Genomic DNA, 25,752 nt, shown 5'->3' on the forward strand with positions numbered 1-25,752 from the left:
ATTTCTCAGATTCATACAAAGGGGGTTAAAAAAAGAAAAGAAAAAAAAAAGTCTAAAATAGATTAAGAACACGGTCCCTACATAATTTGATTTTATGCAAATAAAACGCTGCTGTGATGTTTGTGGATTTTTGTTTCTGCTTTGTCAATCTGCACTTTTTATACAGACTGATCCTTTCTAACGTCAAGCAGCTCAAACAGCAGCAGCTTTTTAAAGAGCAGACACATCCCGGAGCCCTGTGGCTGCTCCACATTAGTGTCTGCAGCAGTGGCAAAACAGGCAAAGTGTGAGCAGCCCCATTATTTGTCTGGATGTTAACACATTCAGCAATTATCACACTTTATTAAAGCAGGAGGACCCGATCAGTGAGACCAGCTGCTGTGGATCATGAATGAGCTGCACACGTACGTCTCCTGCAAACGAGATGAAGTAGGATCTGGAGCTGCTGATGGAGAAGTTGTGGTAGAGTTCCTGTTCAAACATGGTTTTTCCTTCCTGCGAAAAACACAAGACAGAGAAAGAAAAATCAGAGTAGATTCTTCTTGAGCTTCAGAGGAACCAAATATGTCGCTCAGATTTTCATCCAATGAATAGAAACCCCCTACACTTTAAACTCCTGCTGTTCATTGACCATCAGTTTTTAATTTCCTTCCTCTATTCATTTCATTCATTCATTCTCCCTAATATTCCTTTTCACAACATCCATGTTTTCTGATTGTTAATCTGGTTTTCTGACAACAGAGCTCAGTTAAAGTGATACATCTGGTAGGAGAATTAAGATGTTGGATGTGCTTGAATGCACCACCAAGGAGACCCCTGTGTTGCAAACCACAGTATCTCAAAGACCAGCATAAGAGTGTGATGGATCTGCATCGTGTTGTTTCTACTCAGGTTGATTGCAATGACTTGAAGCCAGAGCTATGTTTTTTCCTCAGACTCTGAAACATCCTAACAGCTTCAGAACCTGTATGAATGTCAGACCAGCTTTTCCTGCACAGGTAGATAAAATCACTCAGTTTCAACCTAAACTTATTTCACTCTTATTAAACTAACTCATTTTTGGTCACACACCTCTCTGGGCTGTGTGAGCTGCAGTAACTGAGTGAGGACTAGACGGTTTCCTCTGCACGGCCGCCTAGCTAGCATCTATCAATAGCCTGCATGTGAGGCGTTTAGGGCACAACTGTAAACTGTGGCTACCGAAGATAACCTGGGTTTACTTTCTCCCCTTTAAAACTGAATAAGTCTCTGCATGCACATTAGTCACAAGTCACACCACCACAAGTAAATCCTCAGCCTGTAGGAAACACTGCAGACAGTAAACACAGACCAGGGGCTGGTAATTCACTTTGATCCATTATGGCTGAATCCATTGATTGCACATCATCTTTAAAAGCACTGTATTAATTTCTTCAATGAGTGTCTGCAGTGTATGGACTCAGTCGAGGGAGCGTAAAGGACAGCAATGAGGAGGGAACAGAAGAGTGTGGGCAGCTTTGAACATTTAGAGAAATATGTTTAAGTGCTTTGTGGTGGAGAGTTATACAAGAAAATTGATCCCACTCTCATATTTGTGGACTACTAGTGCTTTCACATATGTACCACAACCCTGAAGCCCAGACATTACCCTGCCAGCTCCCCAGCACAGAGTCTGTGTGATGTCTGATGGAGCTGACTTGTGAATAGAGCCGGTCATTGTCTGGGGAATTCATAGTGAGCGAGTGGGTGTGTCGATGACGTTTCTATCCTGCCCCCTGCACACTCTACAGGCTCCACCCCTCGCTCTACCCAGGCTCCACCCCTCACCTCAGCCAAACAGAGTATTTCCAGATAGTGAAACCACATCTGTGTCAAACTCCTTTACAGAACGAGTCTCACTCACCTTGATGTCAAACACTCGGATGAAGTAGGACCTCTGTGGGTTGTCTTTCACCAGACAGGCCACTCCACAGCATCTCTTGGCCCAGCTGGCGCTCCGCTCGGCCCAGTACACCTGGACCACCGCCGAACACAGAGTCTGAACACAAAGAGGACAGGACGGTGATTATCACATCTGCAGGGTTCATTAAAAAAGTGCAACAGCAGTGAAGCTGCACAGTCAGGAGAATTTTAATTGCTTGGCTGTGATCTCCTTTATTATGTGTCCAGATTTTACACACACATCTGGCTCCTTGTTAAAAGCCTCCAAGCTCCACATGTGTGACAGAGCAGCAGCAGAGCAGGAAGTAGAAACCTATATGATGCAAAGTCTGAAGTCAGACATGCAAATATCTTAACAGTGGATTTTCAAATGTGCAGAATAACACGGATGAAGTTTTTTGCTTGTCTTAATGTGAAAATGTTTTATGTTCATATCAGATGAAAAGTGAATGAACTTTTGAACAGTTCTCCAAGAATCAGGGACCAAAACGTTAATGTATATTCCACTGATTTAATACGTTATTTCCATAAAGTTAGGAGACAAGTGAGAGACAAAAAAGGACAGTGAAACTCAAAGCCTGACTTTTAAGGCATCAAAGAGCTCGTTGGATGGTCCAACAGCATCTGATGCGTCCTCCTGCGACACTTTTCTGACATTGAAAGTGACGGGCTCGGTGTGCTGAGCTGAGAAAGCCAGCAGGGTGTGAACTTCAAGCTCTTTTTTTTCACCACACACACACACAGAGCTACTTCTGTCACTTTTCATATGATGAATATCTTCGAGAGAGAGAGATGCTGAAAGTGTGCACCGTGACACATATTTGTGCAATTCATCCTGTCCTCTCTCTCTCTCTCTCTCTCTCTCTCTCTCTCTCTCTCTCTCTCTCTCTGTGATGACAGGTAGAAACACCTCTGACGTGGTCACGGTCGTACAGAACAGACCGGCTCTTTTTGAGCATATCTCTGCCTTCAAAGTCTGAACCACACTGCGCAGCATCTCTCTGGACGAAGGGAGCAGAAGGGCAACGAGCAGAAGGGGTCGGGAGAAACTGGCTGTGCTCAGATTGATGTGAGGAAAAAAAAGCAGCCCCCTCATTTATTTGAATGTTTGAATGGAGCCAGTCAGTCTGTGTAATCGGGGATGGCAGCACAGAGGGTGGAGACCAAAAAAACAAAAACAAAAACAAAAAAACAACCTAGAGTTAAAGCCTTGCTGTTGTATGCCGCCAACACTGTAAAATATTAACCATTCTTTGCATAATTTGCCATAATTGCTGTGTGAAGTCTCGAGTAATGGCTAAAAACTGTTTTAAGAAGTCACACTGACCTTGACCTTTGACCGAAGTTCTGTCAAGGTGTCACTGAGATATCGTGTCCACGAGAATGGGACAGATGGACCCAGCTGGTTCGGAGGCATAAAAACACCGGGTTCAAGTTTTGCCGCAACAACCAATGTTGTGCAAAGTGATGCATGACTTTGTAACATGAACACTGTATTTCTACTGTTGGTGTGATGAAATAAACGTCACCATGACAACTCTCTAGAATTGTAAAATCATGACTGTGGCGCAGTATTAGCATCTGTTAAGTCTTTAAATGCATGAATCTACATTTCGTACCTGTACATGAAGTAACACGCCCCCAACAACACAGCACGCTGCTTTGTTTGAACACAGGGCTGCATTCAGTCAGTACGATAAGTCGTCCAGGAGCCATGAACGCCTGAATTTTGTGCCAATCCATGTGTTACAAGTTAAAATATTTCACTGGCTACATGACCTGCTGGTGCTGCTACATGAACAGTCAGGTGATCAGTCATTTTCTGGTTTTCTGGATACCATGGAACGTGTATAAAATTTCACGGTAACCAGTTGTTGAGATGCAGTCTGGACCGAAGTGGAGTCCTGGAGCCAGATTCAACAACACGAGGTTTCAATTATCATAAGAATCATATATATTTTGGGGGCGGTGCTTGTTGCCACAATCATCATTGTGTGCTGAAGCATTACATTTTCCCTGCACTGGAACTAAGGGGCCCAAATAAGGAGAAACAGACCCACACCAAAAGTATGCATCTCTTCCCTGTTCGTGCTCCGTTGGGCCATCATCCTAAAACTGGAGGACTGTTTATAAAACAGGTCGTGAGTCTTTAACTCAGGATGAATGTGAACATGTTTGAATTAAAGCTGAATGTTGGCTCTTTAACCTCACAGTTGTTGTTTCATTTTCATCAGTGTATCTGACATTTCTCCTCTGTGTTTAACCTTCGCTTCTGCAGGACAGGAAGCAGAGTCCAGCTGCTGTCCTGAGCACTGTCCGGTCCTCAGACTGTTCTGGTTTGTGGTTTTGAGGTTTTCTGCAGAGGTCACGCTGCGTTAAATCCTCTGCCAGGCCTTCTCCCTCTGCGGCAGAGAGTAACTCCGGCCACTGGGGGAGAGAAGAGGAAATGCCGCTGGGCCGGTTTCCTCCTCTGTGATTTATGAGCACAGGTCAGAGGAGCAGCAGGAAACACTTTTCACCATGAAATCACCACTCAGCATCACACAGGAAAGGTCAAAGGCCGGCTGTTAAAAACCTCATTTAGGCTCTCTAAATTCTCACCGAGGGAAAGAATGCAGCAATAAACACAGACGCAGACTCTGCAGGTTACAGCAGCTCAGCATCTAATAAGCACAAACTTTAAGGACAGAACCGACATTTCAGCCTCTTTTCCAGATCATTCATCAGTTTTTTGATTTTCCACTGGTTTGAGTTAGTCCTGAATCAAATACTCCGTTAGTCACTCGACAGAATTCATTTTGTGAAATTACAGATTGTTATGTTGTCAATCACAGCAAATCATCTGTAATTCTCAGGCTGCAGCTTCTCCAATATGAGGATTTGTTGATTTTCTATTTTTTATCATTGTAGATTTGATTTGATTTTAAGACAAAAAGAAGCTATTTGCAGACATCACCATGTATGTAACATACTATCATATGCTTTAATTACTGACAATTTATAGGCGAAACAATTCATTTCTCACATGGAGAGATGAGCTTTTAGACTGTTGATCTGAAACATCACATCTTTAACCTGAACAGATTAATTAATGACGACAATGATCAGTAGTTGTAGCTTTTGTTTAAATTAATTTCTGTATTAATATAAAAATCTGCTTCCAGACACCGTCAGATCAACATTTAGTCACCTTCAGTTTTGTTACTGTTTAATGAAGTAGTGAACTTTGTTGACTGACTGTCATGTGAATGGTGATGCATTCAAAGACCATAGCAGCAAATCAGAGATTTGAGAGTTAGCTGCTGAGAAGCTGAGGAGTTTTCAAGCAGGAAATTCACATGATGTTCCCACCATTGAGCTGATTCTCAGCTGTGGGCTGCAGATTCTTCCACGTCCTGGGTACTTCCTCCAGAGTCCCACCAAGGAGACGACAAACATGTCAGACCACGAGGTTCACGAGCTCAGTAACAGATGTGGAGCTGTGGGTCGATGGGCTCAGCTGTTTCTCTGAATTTCTTTAAGGGTTTCCCATCATTGATATTGAAAGTTTCGAAGTTAATTCTTGACCTTGGAAACAGCAGTTGACAGAAACAACCTCACCTCAAGCTGCCCACGTCTTGTGGTGGAGTGTTTTGTCAACTGCTTTTTTCCCCTCCGAGGTCGGGAATGAACGTCTGATCTCATCATCAAGAAGAGTTTTCAAAACAGTCTCTGCTCTCAGGTGCGTTACTACACGATGAGAACAAAACTTCAGACAAAAACTAGAGCTGACTAAACTGATCAACAGAAAAAACTTTTATGATTGATTTATCTTTTTCATAATTTGCCTAAAAACTAATAAAGTGGAGTTTTTCCATAACAGCTACAGGTCTAACCTCCCAGGCACCTTAAAAGTATTTTAGATGCTATATCTGAACATGCAATCTGCCCCCAGATAAACCCACCACTGAGCCATTTAAAGTGCAGAGGGGCTCTCCACAAATCCAGATTAGAAAATTAACCACATAATTTTAGGAGGCTTTTATCTAATACTCTCTGAAAATGTGTTTTTTTTTTCATTTAAGAAACCATCACCTTGCACAACTGAACCCAAATGCCAAAGGGAATAACCCATGCTTTATTCCAATCTGCATCACCAGATTGAGATTTAACATTGCCACAGATATCTGTCTAACTTTCTAATCCTGCTTTGGGAAATACCCCCGCAGTACAACCCTCCATCTGTGTGTGTGGAGGAGGAGATTGAGTCTGAATACAAGTTCTCCTAAATGCCGGTCTTTAACTGAAATTCTAGTGACCCAAACAATACTGGAGTTAAATTACACTCCACTGGCCTGGTAACACCTGGAGTAAATCGTGGGTGCAATGTCGGATATTTTGTTGAAGACATAAAAGAGGGCATTACTGTAAATCATTTTAATGCTCATTATTTCTTCATTGGTTTAATTTAAGGTTTAAGTTTCCTGAAGACTGGACATGAGAGTGAGACAGGTTTTGATGCTGGTGCTACAGACACATTTCAGTCACTACCAGACGGTATTCAGGTTACATTACCCAGCCCTACTGGTCAGTACAAACCACTCTACTTTACCAGTCTTAGTTAAATGTACTATTCAGGCCTCTGAGCTCTGGTGTTTTAATTTGCATGCATGCAGCTGCTTCTTGTAGTCGACCCTGCAGGCTCAGCTCCAGTTCACCTCAGAAACCTGCAGCAGCTGACATTAAAACCTGCTGAGCTCGCCTGCAAACCTCCGCATTACATCACCTCAAACAGATCAGGTTAACTACAGGCTCGCATTTTATGAGTTTTTCTCCTCATCCAAGAGGGTTTTTATAGCTAGTTATGATTTGGCGTAGACGTGCTGCAAGGACAAAACTATGTTCAGTGGTGCAACATTCAGATACTGATCTTCAGGTTTCTGGTGAAGTGAGTAAGTGAAGTGTCCCTGAAGTGTTCAAGTGGCATCACTGATAACAGCTTCCTGTGTCCAGACGTCAAGAGGACAAACAACCATCCTTGATGAAGTGGAAGGAAATGCTGCAACCAAACAACTCGTTGCTCCAGCTACAGTTTTTCAGATGACGGAACATTTGGTGATTTCTAACTGGAAATAACTAAACCTCATGATGTTTTTCAATCAGGTCAAGAAAAAGTGGTCACAAAGAGGGCATCACCATTTTCAGACTAACTGGAGTCTATTTAAGACTTGGAGCAACAACAAGCCAGATGTTATGTTGGCCAACAAAACTGTCAAAAACAGTTTTTCAACAGGTTTGAATTTAGATCAAAGAAAAAAAACTCAAGCATCTTCAGCAGCTTCTCAGACTTGGTGACAATAACCAGCTTGTTGTGCGTCCTGTCAACATGCCAAGTTCAAACCAGACGTGCCTGTCGTGACTGGTGCGCCACCTGAAGCCTTCCTGAGACTCCAGCTGTTCCAGGTGTTACTACAGATAAACTGTGGTCACAGTCGGACTTCACACTACAGGGCGATCAGTTTGGACTAGGGATTATCTACAGTGTCAATAATCAAGTGGAGCTGAACTTGAAACAGAGACAAGCAGAAAATCCTCAAGGTGCAACCTCAATAACTTCAGGAGGATAATCTGTGGAGCTTCTAATGACTTTTCAATTAACTAAATATTTCAGCACTCATTAAAGGTATGAAAACATTAGCCAATGTGTCATGTCCAATTTATTTATTTAAAAAAATAACAATTTAGATGAATTGCTATAAATATAAACTGCAAATTTTAACTGAAGCTGAAACTCTGATGAACCAGAAATGTTCTTAAATGCAAAATGTAAACAAAATAGTATTGTCTGGATAAATATTTTTCAAGAGAAAATGTTGATAATGTTTGGATTTACTTCTTGTCTATCTATTATTAGTCTCTCTCTTTAAAAACCTTGTCAATCACATATCCAAGTGGAATCTCACAAACTGTTTGCACCTGAATCATTGATTATAAGTGCAGTTCTGCAAAAGAAGCTGATGGATAAACCAGATAAAGACCACGTCGTCATACATATATATTTTTTTAAGTTATCAAACTACATGTAAACAGTAAAAACAAAGGGGCAAAGGGTCCGAAGAGTCAATGCACCACCAAGGTCCCCTGTTTGAAAGCGCTGCTTCAACATGTTTCTGCTGCTTCACATCAACTGAGAGGGGTGAAGTGCAAGAAAAGGCATGTTTATCTTCTATCTTTTTTTTTTTTTGTTGCACTCGCACCTTTTCTTGAGGCTGCAGGTGATAAACAAACGGGGGGAACTTACGGCGCATTTCCTGCCCAGGTAGCTGAACAGGCACTCGTTCTCCTGCGGGGTGAGGAGGAGGGAGCCGACGTTAGCGACCCTGCGGGGCGGTGGGTGGCTGTTCATGGCTCCGAAATCTTCTAGTCAACCCCGAAACGATACGGTTATCCCCGGACGGGCTCTGCAAACTCCACCGATTACAGAAAATCCATGCGGGCTCCGGTTGCTGTGGCCTGCAACCGGATCATCTCCGCTGAGTCCGACTCCGGGCTGGAGGGCGGAGGAGGGGGACGGGGAGAGTTTTCCCAGGCTCGGTCCTGCTTGAGAAGGATTCTGGACGCCTCCGGTTGGTGTTGATGTAAAAAGTAAGGACCCGTTGTGTGTTTGAAGACGGATAAACGCTCAACTTTCATTCGCAAACTCCAGCAGCTGCAGCAGCGATGCGTACATCCAACATGGCAGCAACACGGAGCACACCACTTTAAAAAGGGAGGGGGGGGGGGGGGGGTCGGTGTCGCTTTGGACAAACTCTATAATTACTCACTGTAATGTGGACAACATTATTCAGTCGGCGGACAGACAGGTAGAAAGATATTATTTAGCGTTATTTTTTTAGTTAAAACTGTGTGGCAGGTGTGTTTTTGGTTCGCGGCGAAGCTAAAATGTCGTTGCTAACACTAGATGGTTCAGCCCGCTGTGGCAGCAGGAATGCAGCTCTGCGGAGGGAAAGGGAGGAGCTTTGGGGGCGGGGCGGGAGTGTGACGTAGAGGGGGGAGGAGCCACACTGCGGACGTAAATAACTAATTAAATGTTGGGTATTCTGTGCATTTAATGGCTTTTTTTAGAAAAAATAATAAAATACTCTGATATTTAACCACATATCTAATAATATTCTAGCTTTCTCCGGACACAAAGTTGTTACAGAAAAGTATTTAAAACAATTATATTGTATTAAATAAATACATAAAAGCTGTTTCCCCTTTGACTTAATAAAAATATAGCACTTATCATTGTAATCATCACCATTTCCCCAAGCCATATGAAATAACACTAGTATATTTTAGATTGTATTGTTTTTCTGCATGTAAGAGTGAGAGTCTGAGTGTAAGCAGGGACCTGCACTCTTAACATCCTGACCTGTATCTTCTACTTCTTCTCACAGGATGTAAAGGAGAGTATAACAACTCTCATTGGATGATTCTATATAAATAAGCATGTAAAAAAATAAAATTAAATAAAAAAAATTGTGATGCTGTCAGTCTCTCAGGGTATCAAATTACTTTGGTCAAAACCAAGATCAGTGATGGTGATCACCCCTCTGGCCCTCCCCATCAAATGACACTGCACTTCTCTCTTTTCATTAAATCCCATTTGTTTACACTTTCAAAAAAATCCTCCTTATGTTATGTCCCACCCCAACATGGAACAACAAGACATGTAGACATGGAGGCTGCCCTGTCAAAACAAATGAACTTTAATCAACTTTAGGTCCTTTATCGGAGCAAATAAAATGAGGGTGAGGGTTGTGATGACGGTGGTGGCATATGGTCGGCGTCCCGCAGGTCCCGCCTGCCTGCTGTAATGTTTAGTAGCATTAGGCTAACACTAACACTAATCTGTAGACCAGCTGCTTCTACACTCTACTGTATAAAACACTAAGCAGAGGCCAAACAGGAGGAGTTAAAGGACTATTCACAAATATCAGAGAACCTCTTTAACGTTGACGTCCTGCTAGTGTTGCCAGTGGCTCATCACAGCTTCCTGTTGAGCCTCATCAGGCGTGGAGCCAAAAATGTAAAGTTCATCTTGGAGACAATCTGACCACTATAATTGTTGATATGTTTTTAGCCAAAGTCTGTCAGTTTGTCCACCACTTCAGTCCAGGCTGAAATATCTCAATAAGTACAAGATGCAGTTTAATTAAAATTTTGATATAAACCCTCATGGTCCCCATACTTATACATGTAAAAACATACATAAGTATTAGCACCAGAAGCACTGAAGTAAAAGTACTACTTTTACTTCAATAACAGGAGGCCCCACGCTGTGGCTGTAGCTTTTCCTCATAAATCAATAGAGTTTCAATCCATTTTATCTGGTTTCATACACCTGTGAAAGACGGCTCACAGTGATTATCTTAATGTTAACAGATGGTGAGGAGTGGGGGGTGGTTGTTGTTGGTTTCTGAGGCAGCAGATTTCCAGCTGAACAGACTCTGCTAAACTGAAATAGATTTGATGATGATCAGCTGCTGCCTTCCTCTTGTCTTGTTCAGGTGTTTTTCAGGTTTGTAAGTTTGCTGTGAGGCAGATGTTTTTTCTCCTCTATCAGCCTTCCAGCAGTTATACAGATGTGAAACTGCTGTCAAACATGTAGAGCTGTGCCTCATTAAGCGCTCTCACATTTAAAAAAAACTAAAACTTCAATGCATTGTGAAAGATTAAATCAACAGTCCTGTGACTCCTGCAAAAAAGCAACGTCTTCTTGAGACACCCTGTCACGTTTCATGTGACTGTGATTTGATAGCATCACCAAAGTGTAATTTTCTCTCCAATCTTCTCACATAATTTCATTTTAAAAAATGCTTTGGGCTCAAATATGTAAAATGATCCATTATTTCACAGAGGTGTCCAACACAATGTAAATGATTCATTGTATATTAATGCAGGTCCCTGATGGCACCACTAGATGGCGACAGACACCGAGCTCTCCAACCTCATCTCTCATCTGATTTCCATGCAACATGATATATGGTCAAATCCCAGCTGGGTGAACCTATTAACACAACAGGGACACCAAAAAGCACCAACAACAGATATGGGATGTGTGGATATATGAAGACATAGTTTTTTCTCATGCAGTTTCTGCATGCTACAATTAACAGCAGAAGTTCACCTTTTCAAGGACCTTAAAGTACCCTCTGTGCCCTTATCAACCGCTGTGTGTGTGCTCCTGAGCAGAGTACCCATCCCTCATTACAGCTTTAAAGAGGAGAGCTTTAACATATCTGTATTTACTTTGCTAACTGTTGATGACAACCTGTTTGTTTCTTTGATAAATGACCATCAGTATGATTAAAGCATCCAACAAATCCTCCAAACTGAATGCACAAATAGGTTTAAACCACAAACAAACAGCTGAAAAAGAATTAACTAACCCCTTTATGATGTGACTGTGCTATGGTAAAACTTTGGTTAAGCAAAAAGCGATCTCCTGTGTTACAGTCCAGTGTTTTGTCAATCCATCCATCCTTTTTAAACCTGCTCCCTACATGGACTTTGTGAGTCTGTGGCATCGCCTGACTTCTTCCTGTGATCCTGTAATAAATGCTATGGCCACCAGAGGGCGCTGTCACTTGTATCCAAACACTTTCCAAACAGCAATAAGTACTGGTCATAATAAGCTTAATAAGCGGCCTATGAGATTGTAAAAAATATTTTAACAGTTTAAAACAATATTTTTATATTCTTATAGGATTTTAACTTTTAAAAAAATGTAATAGAAATTGCAGACTATGCTGCAGATCAGAAATCAGTTTTACTTTAGTGAAGGATCACTGGAATGGACTGAATTAATTCATTAGTTAAACAAAAGGCTTCAGACAAATGGGAAGAACATCTGTAGTGACGTCCTCTTCCCAGAAGCCTCCCCTGTGTTCCAGACATAACCTGGGCTCTTTTCTCTATGTCTGCCAGCATAATCTAATAGAAACTGCTGCAGAACGGCATGATGGGAGTCTTAATGTCTGTCTGTGTTGTTTCCTGTCCAGACATTCATTCACAGATCAGACAATCCGACGGTGATTGGCCAGGCATGTGACTTCTCTTTCAAGCTCTCTTTTTTCAGTCTTCACACAACTGTTTCTGTCACTTCCGGTGAATACAACGAGCACAACGTCATGCATGTCTCCAAGGAGATGGTGTGAAAATTTGCTCTAAACCCCTTTATCTAAATGACATTGTTTCTCTCCTTTTCCAGCATAATCTGACCTTAAAATTCAGCAGTAGATGTCATAATAATCCATCCAGTAGTTGTTGAGATATTTCAGTCTGGACCAGAGTGATGGGCAAAAAGACAATCATTGCCAATCGCTAAAAAAAATGAACCTGGTGAAAAACACTGAAAACACACAGAGTTACAGAAAATGATCTTACATTTAGATGAACTAAATCAATATATACAAAATGTTCAAATTAGCTCGACCTTGTTCATACAGCTGAGTGTCTACAACTTACATCCGAACACTCTGCTCAGCATTTACAATATTTCTACAGCTGCCAGGAACTGCTTCACCTCCACCGCTGTGCATTATGAAACCAGACTGCTGCTGCTGTAGTTTCTCTGTGGGCAGGAGAGTCGTCTGTTTTCCTGCTTGTATGGAAGCATCACTCAGGGGGTCCAGGCTCACCTGTGAATGTATGGAGAGGAATCGGTGGCTGCTGTTTAGAGAGAAAACCATTTAATGCTCCCGATTCATAGCACACACTGACGCATCAACGAGAGAGTGATCGGGCTGAATGTGGTAAAATTGCTGTTTATCTGGAGGATTGACAGGTATCATCTCTGGAAAACAAAATAATTGTGTACGTATCATTATGGGCTGACACACATCAAGACGCTGCCTTGTGTGTATGGACACCATAAAAAAGATGGGTGTAGGTGTTTTGCAGCCAGTGAAATATTGAAAAATTTGCTTAGGATTCAGTCTGAACACACTTTTCAACTGGTGGAGTCATATAGTATCACCGCAATCAATGCCAATAGCACAAACCACATAAATCATACAGACAGAAAAAGTAGTTTACAGCATGTGGGATGTGTCAATCCAGGGAGCAAATGTATGAAAACTGCTGCTTTACTGAAGAGTGACATTTATCTGTAATCTGTAATCATACAAAAATGTCCCAGGAACAACAATAATGACTTCTTCTTCCTCAACTTTTTAATCACAGCAGATAAAAACTTAACTTTTGTCATATCACTCTGGAACTTACTGATAAACTTTGCTCTCGTTTACATAAAGTGAAGATTTTTAAACTTCTGACTGCTTCCTTTTTCAGACACAGTCTGTCCCGTGTCGCTTGCTATCCCACAGTTCCTTGAGAGACGTCTCAATTGCCTCTAATGGAAAATGACTAGGACCAAACTTCGCTTTATGATGCACCACATTCAATAGGTCTTCACTCTGAGAGGCCTCCAAGGGCAAAAAAGCAAATAGGAAACAGAGAGGAGATTTCTTCACTCTCTGCAATTTCTGTTCATTTGTTTCTCCAGGAAGGTCTCCAGCTGAAGGAATGTACCCTGATTTTATCTGATGAAAGCTCATGTTTGGCTGGTGTAAGCTGCTCCACAGTCAGTTTCAGGTGATGTTGCGTGCGGGTGGCAGGAAGTGTGATATAAAGTAAACTTTTGTGTCCAGTGTGCAGACATAAACTGATGATGATGTACATTTCTGCGATGCTGATGCCGAGGTGCGGCGGTACTGAGAGTGGGTTTATAATCCACCAGATGTTTCCTCCTTAGCTGCACAGAAGGGAGAGAAAAACTTGAGTACAACACCTTTCCCAGGGTCAATACCGTGTCAAGAATCAGGGCTGTGGCTAAGATAATGAATCCCTGCCCTGTGTAGTTTTTCTGGGAATTTAAAGAGTTTAGCATCGTGTTTGGCAAAAAATTAGGTTTTCTTGGCAATGTGGAGAAGGCTCTAAAACAGCATATTCATCTTAAAGAGTTTGCCGTACAGGTTGATGGACTACCTGCTGGGGATGCTGCCTACTGCATCTTCATCACTTCCTTGGAGCGCTCCTCCAGCAAGGCCTCCGTTTAGGGGAAGCCAGAACGAACACAGCCGTGGGCCTGATTGGGTCACCAGCTTTGGACCACCAGTCATTGATGTTTCGCTCCTTCAACCCCAGTACATCTGCTGGTAGTGGAGAGATGGCAAAAATCTCTCCCTGCCGCCCCCTGCTAATGCCTGAGGTGTTGTTAGGCCCCTAACTCCTATGCTTTCTCCTCAGCTGCAACCAGAAATAAAAATATACATACAATAAAACCGAGCAGTTAACCAAATTTTGGCCTCTTTTTGTGTTTGAGTGTGGGCGGGGCAATGTGCAGTACGGGGATCTTGATATTCTGGTTGGGCAATATAAAGCATCCCAACATTTTTAACATGTTTTATGTTTTGATATTAGTAGGATTTTTAGGCTGGTAACTGAGTTGTTGGCCACTTGAAATGTATGTATCCACTTTTAACTCCCTGACTGTCAGAGGGTAATTGGCACACTGCTTAGGGGGCTGTGACCTGTCTATGGTTCCGTCTGGAATCTGATTTTATTACAGAAACTTCTTGTATCACTTGGCAAAATTCATTTCTTTGATATTAATCTTTGAGTTCTGTATGTTCCAGACAATCATACAAGTTAAACACGTAACTTCCATGTTGCAGTATCACGTCCTTGTTGCTGTAGTCCACATTGTTAAGACCAGCATCTTTTCTCCATGAAGTACTTGGTTCCTAGTATGGGGGTAAATCCCTCCTGTCCCCAGGTAACTGTAGTCCTCAATAGGTCTTAAAATGTTCTCCAGTCTGTTTACTGTCCAGGGCTCCTCTCCTGTTTGGTCCAGTAAATGAGGATCCTGTTGGGCACAGATGAGGAGGGGCCACACCAACAATAGTGGGGCACCTCTGCCCCGATAACACACAGGGGAGCTGAGAGAGGGGGGACAGAGACAGTTCAGCAGCTTTTCAGACAGACTGTCTCTGTATCTGAGGCTAAAACAGTAAAGGCGAGGAAAGCATCCAAAAGGAGGCCTCGATGCACAGAATGGTCGGCAGAGACGGGAAGGTACGTCATCTTCATCATAAAACTGATTTTATTCCTCTTATTGAAATGTTTTACCTATTCAACCATAAATGGCAGATTGGGTCACAGGTCTTTACACATCTAATCTAGTACCAACATAAAAAATGACCTTTATTAGTATTTCCTTTCTTTTTTCCCCCCGTCACTTCTCTGAAACAAACTTTCACTGGAGGATTTTCATGATGCTCTGGTAATGTTGGTGAAAATGTATTTCAAGCTCAGGTTAGTGGGAGATTTTACAGCTATCCCAAACCAGACTGGTGGACTGTGGACAGTTTAATGCTCCTCCAAACATACCAACACCTTTTAAGCCTCTTGTCGTGTTCACATCATAAAGGATGAATATAAAGAAAAGATTCCCATGTTTATGAAACAAAAACCCTCATGCCTTCATGAGTTGGTGGTATCAAGGATGTACGGAGATCCTGATGATTTGTGTTTAATTACTTAAAAAAATTAGCCTTGTCTTACATTCAGTTTCCATATTAGATTGATTGATGATTGTCAGATGTAATGGAGCTTTCAGAAGAATTTCTGTCACACTGAACAGTAACGTTTGAGATACTTTGCTTCAGAGGGAAGGGAAAGAGACGGATGAATGGACAGGCGACGGGTTTAATGACTAAGCTGTGCAAGTAAAAAAGTAAAAATGTAACTTCTCATTGCTGCTGCAGGGACATGTCTAAGTGCTGGTGTTAATAAAATTGTAAAATCACATCTGGAAAGTGCAGCAGTGAGACCGCAGCCTGAAAACCACACATGAACATAATCAAGACTCCACTGAAAGCTGGAAATAAACCAGAGATAATCAGCGTGTGTGAGAGAGAAAGTGATGCAGATTAAAGGCCTCTGCAGGCTTCAGATGATCGATTTTGTTTGATCGGTCGACAACCCAACGAGCATTTTGTTTGAAGAAGACTGAGCTGCAAAAATACATTTTACCTGTTTGTCAGTGGATGCATGTGAGTGACACAAACTCTCATACTTTACGTTTTACTGCCACAATAAGAAAGTGCAGGACAGAAGAAACATCTGCAACCAGTCCTCCAACCTGAACAACTATACAGGTCGTTTTTTTCAACGCTCTGATACGACCCATAGGAGTGTCTCTTGAAAGCCAGTACGCCAGTACGAAGTCAGGCGTACTGGACTTTGGCTGTCATGGTTACAATAATAAAGTGTACCGAGAGCAGCATACCTAGCTTCCTTGCTATGGTTACTGTAATAATGGTCATGGCTTGGTTAAGTTTAGGCACTAACACCACTTGGATGGTAGTTTGGATTAAAATAAGTACTTCCTCAACATCAGAAGATCTTTGTTGTCATGGTAACAATAATAACAGTGAACAGCCACGGATAATGGAAACAACATGAACTGCTACTTTCACATCCATTCACCCCAACCTCTTATTGATGTGGACTTTGTCACCTTCTCTTTGCCTTTTCATAATTACTGCAGCCACTAGATGTCATCTAGCAACAAAACCTAACCATGGGTTATAATAACCTGCTGCACAGACGACCTACGGGCTAGTTTTTTTTTTTTTGTTTTGTTTTGTTTACAGTAGGACAGTCTATCAACTTGCTAGAGCAAATGTCATGGGGTCATCAGATTCTAAAGGATGGCTCCTCTGGTGGAACATGAATATTTACAATAAACTTTATTCTTGACCAGAGTGTTGGATGTGCAGTTATATTTATGTCTAAATTATAAGCATATGAGCAGCCAATTCAAACACCAAAAAGATTTTCTGGATGTACATTTTGTAGATGAATGAGTGTAAAAGCATGTTAGATCTCCAAAAAGAGGAGGGAGTAAGAAAACCCTCCTAATTAAATAATTCTCAATATATGTGTAGAATGCTTTGATATCATCAGTCAGTAACAAGCTAGGGAGGAACTGGGAGCATGGTATAAAATGTCATAGAGCATGCTCAGATGGATACAATATCATTCTCAGGTTCTCAGCTAATCTTCACACTAGACATGGGTCAACTTGCTTTACAGTAACTGAGAGTCAGACCAGATCCAAATAATACTGAGTCTAGCCAGGTCTGGTTGCATCCTGTTGTATTGCTGCAGGTCTGGGCGTCAATATATCTAAAACCCCTGTGGATTCTCAATCATCATGATCATTATCATCACCACAGGAGAAAAATTTGTTTTAGGAGAGAGTGTGAACTGTGAAGTACAGAAAAAAGTCTTGTGTTGCTGCTCTTGTCCACCAAGCCACTCATTGCTTTTCGATCTAAATCAGGTCTAATCATTATCTTGTCTTTTCTGACCAGGTCTGACTGTCAGGGTTTTTTTTTTTGTGTCCGTCATGGATCAAGTTCTTGAAGACATCAAGGCTGGGGAATCAGCTCATGTATTAAGCAAATCTGGCCTCATCCTTAGACACATTTGCAACTCCACACAAGCTGGGAGTCAAATCAGCAGTGTCTGACTCAGAGTTTCCGTGGTTTTAAAGCCCCCCAACACACACACGCACGCAATAATGACACTCACTCTGACTCTGCTTGCTGGACATTGACAGTGGATCATTAACTGTTAATTCGAGGCTGGCTTCATATTTTCCAGACTAAACTGTACGAGCTGGTCCATGAATCAAACACACCCGCTCAGAGTCATCCTGACCAGCCCGAAACCCTCAAATACAGCATCACCACATCTACACACACTGCTGCCAAAACACCACAGATAAAATCCAGATAACTCAGGCAAGCATCAGTTTAATCATAGTTTAGCTTCTGTAACTAGACACAGCAGGTCTGGCTGGTGAAGTAACATGTATGAGGCTGTAGTAAGAGTGAGTTTGGAATGTTATGTCTTTTTTGAAGCCTTCCCAAAACCACAAATGCATGCCTGACTAACTAATTTAACCATGTGTTTCTTCCAAGGCCAATAATCAGCAGATAATTTCCTAATGATGTCCATCTGTGCGGTGTAAGGTTACTTAAAAAACGCTGTTCACAACTAGAACGTACATTGCGTTGTGTTTCTCAGTTGTGACATTGGGTGCTATTAGAGTTAAGGCTAACATTAGAAGCTCTGTCCTGCTCGTCAATGGATTGGCATTACATTTGTCAAACACATCAGCTGATCCCCATCCCAGAAGCCTTTTTTGTGGGTTTGACAATACAAACAAGTGCATGCGTGTAACAAGTGCAGCCAATAACAATATTATGGTAGAATGAAACAACATCTTGAGCTTACATTGCTCATGTGACAATAAGTTCTGACTGACTTCTGCCTTAGAGGGAAAATAAAACTGGATGGTTTCAACAGAGTTAATAAGCTATGATTGCTTTTGTCTGAACCATAGACTGTAGATAAAGATGGATGTAGTTTCCGTGACGAAGAGGTTGACCCATAGGTTTCTAAAGAGCAGTTCTGAAGCTCAGAGTGGGCACCTCCACTGTCGCCATCTTGGCAATGGCTGACTCAGCCCAACTCCCAGCTAATTCAAAAATGGTCAAAGAGGAGGGCTGTGCTGGGAGCTGTGGCTTTGGTGAATGTCACTTTGTGGCAAGGATACTCATGCCCACCTGTCACTCAAAGCAGCACACCCTCAATTATGCAGAACTTTAAGCCTTTATAAAATTTTTACGTGAGTTATATAAAAATTCACCCCTTGTACAGTTGTCATGAAGGAGGAAATTAGCTATAGAGAACAAAACAGTTTTTTGTTCCAGGCTTTAAACATGTTTATTTGTACTGTAAAATTGGATATTTTAACATGGAAGTCTATGTGAACTGATTAGCTTGTGGGGCCAGCCTCAAGTGGCCATTTGAGGGACTGCAGTTTTTGGTTTGGTTTGGTTGCATTTTTCAGCCCCAGAGGTTGGTGTTTGGTCTGAACCAAATTTCATGGCACTAATGTCAACCTCAAAAGTGAAGCTCATGGTTTTCCTCAACAGAGGGAAAGTCGGGGAATCACTAAAGTAATCAGGATTATCTGTGGGCCATAAATGTGTACACAAAAATTTATGGCAATCCATCCAGTCGTTATAATTATTGAGATGTTTCAATATGGACCAAATTAGTGGACTGACCGACTGACAGAGCCAACCCACTAGCATGGCAAAACATCAGGAGGGTTAGCTCACACTGACAGCTTACCCCCCTGTCCTCATCTGGATCCAATTACTTGAGTTCAGCTGCTTTTCACCATTTTGTTGTGTCTGTCTGAGACAAAACACCAAATGGAGTCTCCTGTATCAGTCTGGACTCAGACTTTGTGTCTGGGGGGTCTTTATTGTGGACTGGAGTCACAGCATTTCCAGAGGCTCAGGGCCTTTCAGTGGTTTGGAGGACAGTCTGAGTGGCTTCACCGCACTCAGTTTGTCTTGGATTGGCATCACCAGAGAAACCATCATACTGTGAGGATTATGAAACTGGTGTGAGACACACAGCATTAAGAAATGCTTCACTAAGCTGAGCCGGACATGAGGAAAGTTTCTGATAAATTACAGCTTTCGTAAAATGTTTTGAGGGAAACATTTTGACAGTTTATTTGTGAGTATGACTCTGAATCCCAAGTCTTCCACCATCTTCTCCTCCAGCTCTCCACTAACTGATCCACATCCAAGATTACTGCGATCGTAAAGTTCTTGTGCAATTAAAGCCATCAGGGAACATCAGCCTCCTGTGATGAATGAAAAGTTGAAATGATCGGAGAAGCCTCAGCCCACCGGTGGTTTCCTGCAATTCTGCTCTGGTTACAATCGTGCGAAGAGAATGATGGGAGATTTTCCATGGAGGCAATCTCAGTGGTCATGTTTCCCAAGAGCTGGGTCACAATGTCTTTCCCCTGACTTTGGAAAAACTAAAATATGAATTACTTGCATATGAGGAGGCGCCAATAGCAATTAGATGATTTGGGTGGGTGGGTGGTTCTTATATAAAGAGCTGGAGGAACAGTTTCGGAGGAATGTCAGGGAAGAAAATAAAAGGCAAAGCTATAAAGAGACTAAATGTGTTTTAGTATGTAAGCCACTGTATGTGCAACTCAGTATATACAGAGTGAGTTTTTAAGCCTTGTAGTTGTGGTTATAAATAAAAATACAGATTTACCTTAAACAAATTTCACATAGAAATAACTACTTCAACCTGAAACTATTCAAAAAGGTATAGATCTTGTTGTCGGTGTTTCACCCAAACACACACATAGGACATGAGCCAAACTGAAGTGTACGTCAAATAAATTTTTCTCAAAGATGGTTTATGTAATTTTTGGTAGTTCTTATCATACTGATGTATACTAAAGTGTTTGGTTTAAATGAGTCATTTAATGCTATAAAATTGGAATATGATGTCATGATTGACAGCTGTGATTGATTTGCGATTGGGTTGGACAGGTGAATTGGCCGGACCTCAATACTGCGGCTCCACCAAGCAATCACTACTGCACAGGTGGCGAGATGGCAGCGCTCCTATCCGGGATGTTTTGGGTTCATTTTGTACAGGGGTTAGTCTTTATATACAGTTGCTGAGCTTGAGTGTCCCTTTTTTTTATATAGCCATTGATCTTGACCAACAGAAGAGCAGCGAGGTGTGCATTTCTTTTAGAAAACCAAATTGACTATGACAGGAAAAAGTGCAGGAGATGGGTTTTTCACTGAGTGTGGTTAAAGCATCCCTGAGTTACTGTTTGGAGTTTTAATGGATGTTAAATGTTGAAAAGTAAGGGAGAGGGATGAGCGTTTCCTGATTCATTGCTCTCCCTTTGCACACTGTCACTGCTGCTCTGGGATTCAAACCACCATCTTTTTCATCATAGGCCATCGTCCATCAGAGAACAGGGGAGCTTTGTGTTTTTCTGTGTTGAGGAATTTGGAGCATTCACTTCAGTGATCATCTCTCATATGTTCTCTCACAGGCCTGATTGATTATCTCTGCTCAGTGAAGCTCATAATGTGTTTATTTTCTCTGTAAATGTGTAATTTCTCCCCTCTGCCTGTGTAGGACCACTAATTGCTCCATGAAGAATCAGCGGCCATGGCGCAAAAAGGGCCCCCTCTTCTAGCACTGGTCTTGTGGGTTGGTGTTGGGGTGAAGTTCCAAGTTGGGGGTGACCAGCTGAAGCCAGCCCGTGCACCTCTGATCCCTCACCGACCTTTTGTTGTAGTGTGGAATGCTCCTACTGAGTCCTGTCGCCTTCGGTTCAAGGTGGACTTGGATCTCAGTGTTTTTGACATCATAGCAAACCTCAACGAAACCCTCAGCGGACCGAATGTCACCATATTCTACCACAGCCATCTCGGATACTACCCATACTACTCCAACTCCGGGGTTGCTGTTAACGGTGGACTGCCACAGAACCAGAGCATCTCCAAACACCTGAGCAAGGCCCGGGCTGACATCGACAAGCTGATCCCTCACAAGGATTTTCGAGGCCTTGGGGTCATTGACTGGGAGAACTGGAGGCCTCAATGGGTCAGAAACTGGGGCTCAAAGGACATCTACCGCAACAAGTCCAAGGAACAGATCCGAAAACTTCACCCAAACTGGCCAGAGAGCAAGGTGGAGAAGGAAGCTAAGGAAAATTTTGAGAGGGCTGGGCTGGCTTTCATGAACCTGACCTTAGCTCTGGCAGAAGGGCGCAGGCCAGATGGGCTTTGGGGGTTTTATCTGTTCCCAGACTGCTACAACTATGGGTACAAGCACCACCCGCAACAATACACAGGCGAATGCCCCAATGTCGAGCACGTCCGCAACGACCATCTGATGTGGCTCTGGAGGGAGAGCACAGCCCTCTATCCATCCATCTACCTGGATTATGAGCTCAAGTCCTCCCCCAACACTGTCAAGTTTGTCCACTATCGAGTCAAGGAAGCCATGAGGATTGCATCCATCGCCCGTACAGACTTCACCTTACCCGTGTTTGTCTACTCCAGACCTTTCTATGCCTACACCTTTGTGGTTCTTTCAGAGGTTTGTTTTCAGACAGATGCCTATGGCTGATGAGATGCTCACCAGATAGCTTTACCAAGCAGAAAACAACTGAATTTGCTGATTCAACCACCTGAACAAAATAAATTGCTCACAAACCTTTACATATCAGAATATATTAGATCATGTACCTTAAACATGTTTTCCCAGAGAAAGACACTTCTCAGTGTGTTTGCAGCCTAGAATTAATTAGTAGATTACAAGAAAATGAGGGTTAGGGATTGAAGCATTTGGATTGCTGCATGTCATAAGAGGCAATTAAAACTAGGTAGTTGGACTACATAGTTGGACTCAGATGTTGACTGGCTAACATGCCTGTCTCCCTGTTTCAGAGTGACCTGGTTCATACCATTGGGGAGAGCGCAGCCTTGGGAGCATCAGGTGTCGTCCTCTGGGGATCATCGGAGTATGCTCGATCACAGGTGAGGTAAAAAGTCCAACAGGCAAAACATATCTCAAACTGGTGAGACAGAACTGATTAAACTGGTGCAAATTTGGTATTTATTTGCTAATGTGCACCACTAGGTTTTATAGCTAAAAAGCTTTACATGTACTAAAAATCAGGTCAAAGGTGAAGCTTTAATTTGACTACTCATTATTTTATAGCTATATTATAGCATACATTACACAAAATGAGCCACAAAGCATTCGGGAACTGTAATGGAAGGAATTAAATTATTCTAACTTAAGTTGAACATTTATGTCATTTATGTCATCAGGCTCTGTGAAGTCTAGGAACTGGCAACAAATGAGTCTTACTACTACTTAAAAACAAAAAGAATCAATTGCTCACCATGTTGATGTCTCAACTAATTTAACATACATTACCAGCATTACCAAAACCAAAATCAGATTAGAAAACAGCAATCTGCTATTGTTGTCAATGCAAACTGCATATGTTGCAATGGGACTAAGCAAGCAATTCATTACTCATAAATACTGTGTAATAGGTACATTCTCGTAGATTTTAAACACAAGACGATCCTTTGATTTTATAGACTTTTGACAGTGAGTTTTGTCTCCTACCTCCTTCAGAGAAACTGTCTGACAGTAAAGAAGTACATTGACGGCCCGCTGGGACATTATGTCATCAATGTCACATCTGCTGCTAAGCTGTGCAGCAAAGCATTGTGCAAGAAGAACGGCAGGTGCGTCCGCAAGAGCCTTGACTCGGGTGCTTACCTGCACCTGAACCCACGCTTCTTTCACATCCACCGCAACCCGTCACCCAGGGGCCCCACCTTCCACGTCAGCGGTCACCTCAACAATCACGACATCCTGGACATGAAGCACAAGTTCACCTGCCAGTGCTACCAGGGCTGGACAGGTGTTTACTGTGAGGTTCCCCAGACTCCGCCCCGTCCTCTGCCTCAGCCTGCCATCCCTCTGCCTCACCCGCGCCAGAACAGCCTGCTGGGAGATATCCTGCTGCTCCTCTCCCTCCATTTCTCCTGTCTGTGTGTCATCATGTTTCTCGGACTCTGTCTGATTATCAAGTGTCTGATACTGTAGCCACCAAGACCTAATTTTCGTTCCAGAAAGTCCCTGTTGAGATGACATCAGGAAGGTCTGTAGAATGAGCAGCTCCAGGTGAGTGTTAGCCACAAGTAAGATCCATTTTTTGTGTCCAGACCCAGTTTGTGATGAAAACAGGCTCTTAACAGGGTAGTCCAGAGATCTCTTTCTTCATCCAAGTCCTCCTGCTTGCCCAAACAGGACATCAGCTGATTTCTATAGGAGCACTGCATCTACTACAAGCTCGAGCATTTTAGAACCTATAGGTGGTGAATATACTCAAAAGATGGTTGAGTATTCATGTAAAATTATGTTAATGGCGGCTAGCTTCAAATTCAAATTCACTTTATACAATATGGGACCTTGAAGGAGCATTTTTGCAACCAGCATAATGGTGTTAGCCTGTTGCACAGCAAACTGATGATTGTTTATCTCTAAGTTGACTTTCTTATTCGCTGAACAACCTTTAGAGAAAAACTATTGAGAGAAACTGAACTGAGATGTTTTCTCCAGTAGGAGCAGAAATAAACATTAGTCTTCTATAAAAACCTCATCATCAAAACCCTTCAGAAGACAGTTCAGTTAGTTTACAGTCTCAGTCATTTGTTTAATTTGGGATAATGACTATAATGAGGCTGACATCACAGTCAGCACCTCATCAGGCTGCCGAGAAAAAATGTAGTTTGGTGGTGACAGTCCAGTCAGTCAAATGAGTCACAGCGAGCTGCGGCGGGACAAGTCACATGACCCAACAGCATAACAATAGCCCCCGTTTGTCCCACGGGAAAGGGAGGGATGGCTGAGTATCAAACACTGTTCTGGGTGATGAGAAGGTGGAGCTAAAGCTTCTGTTGCAGCTGGAGGTTTGTGATTCAAACTTCTAAAAATAGAAACTGTCAAAACAGAGTAAACAGTGGATTTAACAAAGTGTTAAAGAATTTCATAACAATCGGACTTTGATTTGAACAACTCAAATTTAGAGGTTCATCGCTAATCTTCTACTGCTGGAGGATCAGAGAGTTTTTACCTGCAGAATAAGGGTGGGAGGGTTGGTGGTAGCGGTGGGACGGGAGTCTTTATTAGGAGAGAAAAAGTTGTATCAATTTATCCATCAGAGCTGTGGAGTCCCACCACCAGAGAACAATCTTCAAGCATCAGATTAACCTCGGTCTGGTATGGTCTGATTCGCTGGCTTCTGGAGCAGATTGGAGGTTCAAGGCAGCTCAGTGGTGGTAAAGAGGGAGGAGGAAGTGCTGCTCTTTTTAAGGACTGGGTATACTCCAAAATGAGTGGGACAGCAGGTTCTGTCTGCGTGCTTGCACATGTCCCTGTGTCCAGGGGGTCCACATGCAGAGAGAGGGGCTGCAGATAAACATTCACATTCTTCCTGCCACCCTGGGAATTGAACCATCAAGCTTCTGGTCTTGAGTCCAGTCATATATGTTAAAAAATAAAGAAGTAATGTATCGTGTGACTGTTGGAAATAATATGGAAATAATACATGACTTTTTTCATGATGGATTTTGGGTTTGTACGACCAGACCAAACTAAATAACTCAAGGTATTCACTGTTTGCTATAACATGAGAGTGTTATGCTGCATGGTTCATAATGGATTACTGTATATCATGGCTACTTGCTACAGCACAGCTCCGTATTCTTATTTTAAACCGTTTATTGTCACTATCTTTATACTCTGGAATAAATCTTACCTCACCACTCCAACAAACACAGGGTTGTCTTTACTCTGCTGTAACTCACCTCCTGATGAACCTGTTCATTAAACATGTTTTGGACATAAATGAGTTGCCAGGCACAGAAACACAGTGACTCAGAATAATTTCTACGCTTTAAAAAAATGAAGAGCTTTCCCAACAATAACACAATTAAGCAGCTTTTGTGGTTTTCAGCTTCTCGGAGAACGGACTCAGTGACCAGACTGATGAACCACCAAACATGCTGCCCAGAGTGGAGACTATCAGGTCTGCTCAGGAGGAGCAGTCACTCATCCCTGACTTTGTTGTTTTTGTAGTAATTAAAAATGATCACACCCAGACATCACTCCTCCCTCCTAAATGTCTTTCACCATCACCCACTGACTTTCAGCTTTTAAACTGTTTCCTTCCCGGCAGCCTTTGGTTTCAGTTCATTTTATAAATACAACCTAGCTGCAGATGAGTTACAAAAAGCACATGTGAATTTGTAAGTTGATTTGTAAATCACAGCCTATAGGCATGTGGTC

The 25,752-nt window shown here is 42.3% G+C and overlaps 2 protein-coding genes across 3 annotated transcripts in view; one reads left to right on the plus strand and one right to left on the minus strand.

Annotated features, from left to right (window-relative positions):
• The window catches only part of LOC139606283 (actin nucleation-promoting factor WASL-like), a 22,875-nt gene extending 14,011 nt beyond the window's left edge, over positions 1–8,864 (minus strand). The window contains exons 1-3 of one of the 2 annotated variants that reach the window (XM_071458371.1): positions 8,201–8,864; positions 1,883–2,017; positions 409–495 (exon numbers count right to left, since the gene is read on the minus strand). In XM_071458371.1, the coding sequence (XP_071314472.1) occupies positions 409–495; positions 1,883–2,017; positions 8,201–8,305 (327 nt within the window). In that variant the 5' untranslated portion in view covers positions 8,306–8,864. The remainder of the gene's footprint in view (positions 1–408; positions 496–1,882; positions 2,018–8,200) is intronic. The other variant, XM_071458363.1, reaches the window with a different exon arrangement.
• Positions 8,398–25,239, plus strand: hyal6 (hyaluronoglucosaminidase 6). Its single transcript, XM_071458385.1, has 4 exons — positions 8,398–8,544; positions 21,010–21,978; positions 22,329–22,418; positions 23,032–25,239. The coding sequence occupies exons 2-4, from the start codon at positions 21,043–21,045 to the stop codon at positions 23,506–23,508; spliced, it is 1,503 nt and encodes a 500-aa protein (XP_071314486.1). The 5' UTR covers positions 8,398–8,544; positions 21,010–21,042; the 3' UTR covers positions 23,509–25,239.
• The last annotated feature ends 513 nt before the right edge of the window (positions 25,240–25,752 follow it).

This window comes from Trachinotus anak, unplaced genomic scaffold (genome assembly GCF_046630095.1).
Source record: "Trachinotus anak isolate AG129_WGS33_773 ecotype Australia unplaced genomic scaffold, CSIRO_AGI_Tana_v1 ptg000002l, whole genome shotgun sequence".
Lineage (NCBI taxonomy): Eukaryota > Metazoa > Chordata > Actinopteri > Carangiformes > Carangidae > Trachinotus > Trachinotus anak.

Coding starts and splice junctions, on each gene's coding strand:
- hyal6 (XM_071458385.1), top strand. CDS start 21,043: ATGGCGCAAAAAGGGCCCCCTCTTCTAGCACTGGTCTTGTGGGTTGGT. Junction 21,979..22,328: donor CCTTTGTGGTTCTTTCAGAG/GTTTGTTTTCAG, acceptor TCCCTGTTTCAG/AGTGACCTGGTTCATACCAT. Junction 22,419..23,031: donor CGGAGTATGCTCGATCACAG/GTGAGGTAAAAA, acceptor TACCTCCTTCAG/AGAAACTGTCTGACAGTAAA.